Raw genomic sequence first — 9,926 nt, 5'->3', positions numbered from 1 at the left:
AAATAGCACACATAGAACATATCTACCGCTTCTTAGACTTGCGTTCAATGCGAATGGCAGATCTATAACTCACATTTCTATGTGAATTATGTTGGGTAGCCCAGATATTTACAAATTGCTTTAAGGTATCATAAATGCCACAAAGTACTCACAAATATGTAAAGTAAATCCTATTTTTTTCTTGTATGTATTGTTTTTCAGAACTCCAACACTGTGGCACACCGGAAAACAACAGTCCTGGAAGGTCTACCCTTGTTTGTTTGCGAAAATCCAGCAAGGCTACTGAAGACGTGTGTTAATGAAAGCACCTCTGCAGATTTGAAAAAGAACTACCATACAAAGTACAATTCATTCGTGGGGAGGTATAGATTTGAACCCTAAACCCTAACCCTCCAGCAAGGCTACTGAAGACGTGTGTTAATGAAAGCACCTCTTCAGATTTGAAACAGAACTTCAATTTAAAGTACAATTCATTAGTTGGGATGTATAGATTTTTGACTGATCATGTATGTTTCACACCCATTGTCTTTGTTTAACCAGGACACCACTCCAGACCTCCTCATCACGGTTGACAACTCCATGGTGTCCCCCTCCAAGAGTGCAAAGAACCTTGGCATGACCCTGGACAACACCCTATCGTTCTCTGCAAACATCAAAGTAGTCACTCACTCCTTCAGGTTCATGCTCTACAACACCCGTAGAGTACGACCCTACCTCATACAGGAAGCGGCACAGGTCCTAATTCAGGCGCTTGTCATCTCTCGTCTGGATTTATGCAACTCGCTGTTGGCTGGGCTCCCTGTTTGTGCCATGAATCTCCTGCAACTTACCCAGAGCCTAGATAGGAAACAAAAAGGGTCTAGGAGTGTACCTCAGATATCTAGTCAGATATACAGTATAGTCTGTAAAGAGTTGTCTCTCACACTCTGCTATCATAGAAACCATGAGGAAGATAGTTCTGGTATCTCATATAGTATTTTATGTTTGAATGTAACTATGTTTTTTTTTACTATTCGTATTTCTTAGCATCCACAACTAGCTGCTGCCGAGGCAACTCTTCCTGGGGTCTAAACAGGAAACAACACAACAAATAACATACATATGACAACATTTACATTACAATTTAGCCATTCAAAGCGACTCACAGCTACGACCCACAGCTAGTGCATTCATCTTAAGATAGCCAGGCGAGACTACAAAATATCAAAATCATATCAAACACAAATCACATACACTATACAGTGCAATCGGAAAGTATTCAGACCAATTGACTTTTTCCACATTTTGTTACGTACTGTCTTATTCTAAAATTGATTAAATACATTTTTTTCCTCATCAATCTACACAAAATACCTCATAACGACAAAGCAAAAACAGGCTTTTAGACATTTTTGCAGATATATTAACAATAAAAAACATAAATACCTCATTTACATAAGTATTCAAACCCTTTGCTATGAGACTAGATATTGAGCTCAGGTGCATCCTGCTTCCATTGATCATCCTTGAGATATTCCTCAAACTTCTTTGGAGTCCAACTAAGGAAGTGGGGGAGAAGGGCCTTGGTCGGGAGGTGACCAAGAACCTGATGGTTACTGACAGAGCTCCAGAGTTCCTCTGTAGAGATACGAGAACCTTCCAGAAGGACAACTATCTCTGCAGCACTTCACCAATCAGACCTTTATGGTAGAGTGACCAGACGGAAGCCACTCCTCAGTAAAAGGCACATGACAACCCGCTTGGAGTTTGAGACCTAAAGGACTCTCAGAACATGATTAACAAGATTCTCTGGTCTGATGAAACCCATATGTAATTATTTGGCCTGAATGCCAAGTGTAACGTCTGGAGGAAAACTGGCACCATCCCTATGGTGAAGCATGGTGGTGGCAGTATCATGCTGTGGGGATGTTTTTCAATGGCAGGGAATGGAGGACTAGTCAGGATCGAGGGAAAGATGAACAGAGCAAAGTACAGAGAGAGCATTGATGAAAACCTGCTCCAGAGCGCTCAGGACCTCAGACTGGAGCGAAGGTTCACCTTCCAACAGGACAATGAGCCTAAGCACACAGCCAAGACAACGCAGAAGTGGCTTTGGGAAAAGTCTCTGAATGTCCTTGAGTGGCCAGCCAGAGCCCGGACTTGAACCCGATCGGACATCTCTGGAGAGACCTAAAAAGAGTTGTGCAGCAACACTCTCCATCCAACCTGACAGAGCTTGAGAGGATCTGCAGAGAGGAATGGGAGAAACTCCACAAACACAGGTGTGCCAAGCTTTTTAACGTCATACTCAAGAAGACAAGAAGCTGTAAACACTGCCAAAAGTGCTTCAGCAAAGTACTGAGTAAAGGGTCTGAATACTTACGTAAATGTAATATTTCAGTTTAGTTTTTTAATCAAATTTTTTTTAACTGTTTTTGCTTAGTGATTATGGGTTATTGTGCGTAGATTGATGAAAATAAAAACTATTTAATCCATTTGGCTGTCCGACGGACGAATCTGGATTTGGCATATACCAGGAGAACGCTCCCTGCCCCAATGCAAAAAGCCCACTGTAAAGTTTGGTGGAGGAGGAATAATGGTCTGGAGCTGTTTTTCATGGTTCAGGCTAGGGCCCTTAGTTCAAGTGAAGGGAAATCTTATTGCTACCGCATACAAGGACATTCTAGACGATTCTGTGCTTCCAACTTAGTGGCAACAGTTTGGGGAGGGCCCTTTCCTGTTTCAGCATGACAATGCCCATGTGCACAAAGTGAGATCCATACAGAAATGGTTTGTGGAAAAACTTGACTGGCCTGCACAGAGCCCTTACCTGAACCCCATAGAACACCTTTGGGATGAATTGGAACGCCGACTGCGAGCCAAGCCTTATTGCCCAACATCAGTACTCGACTTCACTAATGCATTTAGGGCTGTTTGGCAGAAAGACCCTGCAGCAACGTTCCAACTTCTAGTGGAAAGCCTTCCCAGATGAGTGGAGGCTGTTTTGGCAGCAAAGGGGGACCAACTCCATGTTAATGCCCATGAGATGTTCGAGCAGGTGTCCAGGTGTCCACATACTTTTAGTCATGTAGTGTACATAATAAAATACATACTGTACATAATTAAATGCAAAATACTGAAGATGCAAAATGCTGAATACAAAATGCATTCAAATGTCTGTGTGCCTCTTCACAGTCCCTGTCATGCCATAAGGTGTTCTTTTATGTGGTTTTTAATCTGGTTTTATTGCTAGCTTGAGTTACCTGGGTGGCAGAATGTTCCATTTAGTCATGACTTTATTTCATACTTTGTTTCGCAGCCTCTGTTCTGGAACTGGGGACTGTGAAGAGACCTCTGGTTGCATGGCTTGTGTGACTAGACATCCAGTCATTATGTCACAGCCCATGAGGGTCTTTCATGACACCACATGATACAGAGCTGACTAACCATGCCAGTAATCTTGTGAAAACATACACATGCATGTACTTTTAAGGATGTTTTTATCCCATATGCAAATATAAAACCGTTATAACAGCATGTTATAAGCATGTAAAGTTTGAGTTGATATCCTCAAGTTACATTCATACATCGATACCTCATTCACAACACTTAGAATATGTATAACACAAAGATGATCTAAATTACATCTCGTCATTTGACCTCCCTGGCTACAGTAAATGTACACTATGTGATGCTGATATATTAGTGAGCGTTATGAGTGGTCCTGTTCTACGGGGTAGTCTATGTTCTGTTGGCTGTTATCTGTAAGTCAGTGCAGAGGCAGCGGTAGACCTGGGCTAGATATCCACAGTGTTTCCCTTAAATGGGAAACTAACACGAGGAGAACCAGACCTATTGTGTTCTCTCCTCAGCATGTGCCTGATTAAGACCAGATTGGCCTGTGGTTGGTTGGTTCTGACATGCATCCAATTCCCACTCAGGGACGGAGCGAACTGTTTACTCTCTGCTATGCATACATTTGCTATGATTTCTGACTTCACTTTCTTTTTTCTCTCTTCTCCAGTGGAAAACAAAGAGGGATGTGTTCCAATGCCAAACGATTGGTCTGATTAGAAGCTGCAGGCTGGGGGGTTATTGCTGTGTTAAAATGACCAGACATGCAGATAAGAAAACTTAAAAGTGAAGAGCCTGACAAAATCATTTTGTTCTGTTCCAATCTGACTAAGTTAAGACATTATGAAAAAACCAAGAGTTATGTTTTTTAACAGATCGAGTGGTAACACTGGAGGGTGGCTGACAAAGTACATTTTCCTAGCTTCTATTCCACTATTGAACTAGGCTATACCAGCTCTCAAGAACCCAAGGGGGGTATATCCAGCCCTTGAATTCTTAAACTGAAGGTATGGACCATATCTGGATCAATGAACTACTATCCAGACACTCTGTTTTAACATTTATGAACTGTATTAATCCTCGCCAGTGATAAGGTTTTGGAAATCTTTGGAACTTGAATTGAATTCATTTTTGGGTAACAGACATATACAACAAACTGTACAATGTGGACCCAGAGGATATCCCTTGAAAGTATTCGTTAAAATGCTTGTTTCCAAAGTGGTTATCGATGGTAAAAATGTTCATATAAGCGAGAAAGAATCTTTCAAATACAAAAGATACACTTACTGTACGCTGTTTAGCAAGGTTGAACCCAGCTGTTTTCACACACTGCTTCAACTACAACACATCCTTTCACCTTGCGCTAGCTTTTCCATTGGACCATTCCATTCCAAATTTCCGGTTGGATTGTATGTGGTTCTGGAAATATAGCCGGGTACTAAACTGCATACAGTATGTGTATCTGTTGTAAATTATTAAGTTCCAAATGTTTCCAAAAACCGAGGAATATTCACATTAAGATGGAGCATTTGGACAGCATCCGACAGCTTTGGAGTGTTAGTGCATTTTCCTCACATGGCAAAATGTGACGTGGAATATCTCCACTGTCATGGAATGGAATTAGAGTCATGAGAAGGGTTAGGCTATATTGAACTCTTGGACCTAAACATCTCTTGTCTGTCACAAATGTTGAATAAAATTATATTTTAACTTACTCTACCAATTGTCCATGGGGATGGTTCTCATATAGGGTGGAATTTGAGATACGAGTCCCCCAGACTACAAGTCCCCTACGAGTTATTGCTTGTTTGTGCACATTTGGCACAAGTCCAGGACTTTTATTTTGACAGGAGGAAAGCTGAGAAGAAGTGGGTCTACAACAGACCCACGTCTGTTTAATAATACGTTCCTTTGGATATTTTGTCTCAAATTCCACCTATAGAAAAACCAACCCCACAGACAATTGGTAGAGTAAGTTCAAATATGTGGATAAACAATAAGAAAGTACGAAATGTGATTGATTGATGTAAAAATATTACTGTGTATATCACTAAGTATTTACTGTGGAAAGGAATGCCCATGCGATTTGAGGAAGATAATCAACCAAGAACCAAACGGCAATGTATTGTTCCTTTTTATGCTCCGTAGTTACGTCATCATTATTCCGTAGGTACGTCATCAAAACAAGCCAGAGTCGGTCGGATCGCATTGACACAATTCTGACCTTCACTTGAACAGTTACCCAATAAAGTAAGTCGATTTGCCTATTTATATCTTGACATTAAAATAGCATTACTGTTAAGTTCAATGTTGAGGTTGCTGTTTTGCTTGTGTGCTTTTTTTATTCATGCCAATGCGAAGTCAGATGATCAAGAAATGCTAACGTTAACTGGCAAGCTAACGTTAGTTTGCCGTCCGTCCAATCTATCTGGTGGTGTCATATTACAGTTTGTATATAACTAGGCAAGTCAGTTAAGAAGAAATTATTATTTACAATGACGGCCTAACCCGGCGACGCTGGGCCAATTGTGCGCCGCCCTATGGGACTCCTAATAACGGTTGTGATACAGCCTGGAAGCAGGGTCTGTAGTGACGCCTCCAGCACTGAGATGCAGTTCCTTGTACCACTTCGCCACCCAGCAGCCAAAGTCTGTGGTCAAATACTTTAAATAGGTACAAGGCTTATCAGTTAAACAACCCTCGTGCAACTTTGTCATCCTATTTAGCCTGTCTGTGTGTAATGTGTTCTAGGAATTTGTAAGCTTTAGCAGGATGTCTGTAAAACAGGCTTCAGTCCATGCTAAATGGATCATCGGCAGAGTGATCGGGACCAAGATGCAGAAGACAGCAAAAGTTAGGGTCACCAGACTGGTTCTGGACCCGTACCTGCTCAAGGTAAACACAGACGGGGTCAGCCCAATGTCACAGGTGGGATCTCCCACGGGAGAAAGAAAACGTCTTGACCATTAGTCCGAGAGTGACACTGATTTTGAAGTTGCTGGCAGGGCTACATCATCACGAGACAATGAGCCTGACTCATGCCCATTACATTAGTACTCTAGGCCAGTCCAGCACATTCACTTAATAGGTGCATATATATGGAGGCAACCTCTCCTCGTCGGCTTTACGTCATCTGCACTGAAAAAAAAACTAGACAGATACCGGCAAATTTGTATAGAAAATTCTCTATTGCTTTGGTTATTTCTCACTCAATGTTATAGCTTATTTTTATTCAGGGTACTGTAACATCTACCATCCCTAGTTGTCCAACAACTGTACCAGTCCTCACTCTCACCTCTCTCTTACAGTACTACAACAAGAGAAAGACCTACTTCGCCCACGATGCCTTGCAGCAGTGCACTGTGGGAGATATAGTCCTTCTGAAGGCCCTTGCTGAGCGCAGGTCTAGACATGTGAAACATGAACTGGCGGAGATCGTCTACAAGGTGGGCAACGTGGTGGACCCCCTGACAGGGAAGAGGGTGGCGGGGAGCGAGTTTCTAGAATGCCTCACTGACCCCCCACACAGTCTGGAGCAGGAGTGTCCGACGCTAACAGAGAAATTACAGGAACTCAACATCTCTGCTGCTACCTCTTCAGGTGCAACCTTGGTCTCGTCATCCACAACCACACCTTGACTTTGCATCATTATTTGATTGGGGTGATTTGTATTTTGTATATCTATGTTGGTTTTTTTTCTAACTCAAAGTGCTTGACGTTGTATGGGGGTGTAACTAATCACCAATTCCACCTGCTGTTATTTGATGTTTTTGTTTGTCATTGATTATGTTGTCTTGGTTTATATGCAATCCTGCAATCAAGTCTAAAATGTTTCCATCTTTAAATTTAAGGTGAATTCATTAGATTTCAGGTGTTGCATAGTTCAGATGTTTTGAATTCAGGTTGTGTAAATCTATTAACCACATCCAATGCCATACAATTATATTTTATCATCAAATAAAAAGACCCCAATGGGAAAACAGTCATTTCCCCCTGCATTTGTTCCCCCACATAAGCCTACATGAAGTTGTTGATACAAACTTTTGCTTCATTCATTTGGATTTATGTTGATCAGAGGCATGCATTTAATTCTCATTTTGATAAAAGATCATTCAGATGACTTCACGTTGACACATGCAATGATTTTTGGTCATAGCATCCTGTGGTCACTTTTTCAGATTTGTCGGTATTAGTGAATGTGGCTTTACCGCCATCTAGTGGAAACAGTTGATATTCTATTTTGTATGACCTGGAACGTTATAGCAGAGTTTCTATACCCAGATACGAGTTCGAGAAGTCAATGAGAAAAGTAACATTCTTCCTTAGTTGTTCATTTTGCAAACTAGTTTTTCCGAAATAGAAAAAAAACAACCAAGAGTCGAGGCAATATCTTAAGCAGTTGAACTTATTCCTCCAACCTCGTGAAACAAACCGTTTTCATTTGCGTCGAAAACAACTTTATATCGAAGGAGTCCCGTTGACGGCCTGCACATGCGCAGTTATGCGTAAAACGACGCGATTAGGCGCTTCTACGCATGAGTTTAGCTTGCCAACGTCGCTATGACGCATCATTCAGAGCCCCACCACAAAAATACATATTTTTGGGAGGGGTTTCCTGTTTTGCATTTTATTTTGGCAATTAACATGTGTCACATCTCAGATTACACTATCAAAATAAAGAAAGTCGCACACTCCATGTATAATCTCCCAGCAATTTAATGGGTATTTACCAATGTTTCGGCATCACTGTGCCTTCATAAATAAACATAATGGAATATTGTACATCATATTAGCGTCAACATACATTGTTTCATTCAATTTCACATAATTTCGTATTTCATTTTTGTTACATGTAATCTTTTGGTTCAACCTTAATATATAATGAGCATCAACAGGGGGAACATATTAGGTGTACGCTAAAAAGCTGTAAAAATATTTTTTACATTTATAAGACTTGTTCATAAAGGAAAATGTGTTCATAAGAAGGGCCTGAGATCAAAGTCAATATTCAGACCACTAGGGGTCAATGTTTTTAGGCAGGATATCCATTAAGCCTCTCTTTGTAGTAGTAGGATCTCAATGTTACCTCTCCTTGGTAGAGCAACAAGCTCAATGTCTGTATATTTGAGGGAGGAGATGGGATGGTTAGCTTCAACAAAGTGAGCTGCTACTAGATAGTCAATGTTCTTACACCTGATTGAGCTGCGATGTTCAGCTATGTGTTGTTTTAATTGTCTTTTCGTTTGTTCTATGTCGGCTTTTCCACATGACAGGTGATGAGATAGATTACTCTCTTGGTCTTTTATGAGATGATTACCCCTCACAGGGATCTTTCGACCTGTATGTGGGTGTCTGAAGAAAGATATTTTTATGGTGCTATTACACTGTGCGCATGAGCCACATTTGTAGTTCCCATTTGGGATAGGTGTCAAGAGTATCTGAGTGGGCTCAGGGGGCAGGTCAGATCTCGCCAAACTATCTCCAATATTGTGACCACACTTATAGACCACCAGTGGGGTTTCCCTGAAGAGCTGTGCAATTTTTTTGTTGTCTGATTGCAGAATATGCCAGTGCTTTTTCAGAATTGCTTTAATTTTCTCCGAACCCTTGGTGTACTTAGTACAAAAGACGGTTGCCCTGTTTTTCTTCTTTGGTTAATTTTTAATAATTCCGCTCTTGGTTTTTAGTTTGCCGTTAGTCAGCACCTCCACCCACACAAGCTATTTTTCTGGATGTGTGCCAGCTCATGTTTTTTTATCTGTTGTTTTTTTACATATCAGATTACAAACAATATTTTTTTAAACCATATGATTCAGTTAATAAAGCTGCATACAAACATGGTCTCTTTTTGTTTTCTAGAATAAGGAAGCTCCAAAATGCAGGTGTTTCAGCCTAGCTCAGTGCTTTCTGTGGTGGGGCAAGCCAGCAGAAAATACGGAGCGTTGCGCCGTGATTGGCTCAGTGTTCTGTCACTCATGGGGACACTATGTCACGTCCAAGTCTAAGGGTAGAGCTAGACAATTCAAGCCCTAGAGTTACATTACCTGCCATAGAGTTACATTAGAAGTGCCCATCCAAGAAGGCTCAAGGTGATTGGCCACAGCTAAAATGACATCAAATCACGTATCTACAGTTGCATTATAGTCATTAGTCATTTAGGTCAACATTGGATCATTCAGAGATCCTCACTGAACTTCTGGAGAGAGTTTGCTGCACTGAAAGTAAAGGGGCTGAATAATTTTGCACGCCCAATTTTTCAGTTTTTGATTTGTTAAAAAAGTTTGAAATATCCAATAAATGTCGTTCCACTTCATGATTGTGTCCCACTTGTTGTTGATTCTTCACAAAAAAATACAGTTTTATATCTTTATGTTTGAAGCCTGAAATGTGGCAAAAGGTCGCAAAGTTCAAGGGGGTCGAATACTTTCGCAAGGCACTGTATCTAGTGGCTATGCAGGCCATGGAAGACCTAGGACATTTTCAGCTTCCAGGAATTGTACACAGATCCCTGCTACATGGGGCTCTGCATTATCATGCTGAAACATGAGGTGATGGCGGTGGATGAATGGCACGACAACGGGCTAAAAAGACAA

At 41.1% G+C, this 9,926-nt stretch overlaps 1 protein-coding gene across 2 annotated transcripts; it reads left to right on the top strand.

Moving 5' to 3' along the window:
• Positions 1 to 5,454: 5,454 nt before the first annotated feature.
• Positions 5,455 to 7,319, top strand: mrps17 (mitochondrial ribosomal protein S17). 2 transcript variants are annotated; one of them, XM_046299272.1, is made up of 3 exons: positions 5,455 to 5,583; positions 6,085 to 6,228; positions 6,642 to 7,319. In XM_046299272.1, exons 2-3 carry the CDS (start codon positions 6,106 to 6,108, stop codon positions 6,969 to 6,971), a joined length of 453 nt encoding a protein of 150 aa, XP_046155228.1. In that variant the 5' UTR covers positions 5,455 to 5,583; positions 6,085 to 6,105; the 3' UTR covers positions 6,972 to 7,319. The 2 variants fall into 2 exon arrangements, with proteins under 2 accessions (XP_046155228.1, XP_046155229.1); XM_046299273.1 differs by having other exon boundaries at positions 5,506 to 5,583; positions 6,121 to 6,228.
• The last annotated feature ends 2,607 nt before the right edge of the window (positions 7,320 to 9,926 follow it).

This window comes from Oncorhynchus gorbuscha, linkage group LG14 (assembly GCF_021184085.1).
Source record: "Oncorhynchus gorbuscha isolate QuinsamMale2020 ecotype Even-year linkage group LG14, OgorEven_v1.0, whole genome shotgun sequence".
In the NCBI taxonomy this organism is placed as follows: domain Eukaryota; kingdom Metazoa; phylum Chordata; class Actinopteri; order Salmoniformes; family Salmonidae; genus Oncorhynchus; species Oncorhynchus gorbuscha.
This window is presented reverse-complemented; position numbering and strand designations above follow the sequence as displayed.

Excerpts from the sequence above, each read along its gene's own strand:
- mrps17 (XM_046299272.1), top strand. The coding sequence starts at position 6,106 with ATGTCTGTAAAACAGGCTTCAGTCCATGCTAAATGGATCATCGGCAGA. Across the intron at positions 6,229-6,641 it reads TGGACCCGTACCTGCTCAAG|TACTACAACAAGAGAAAGAC; the intron begins GTAAACACAGAC and ends TCTCTCTTACAG.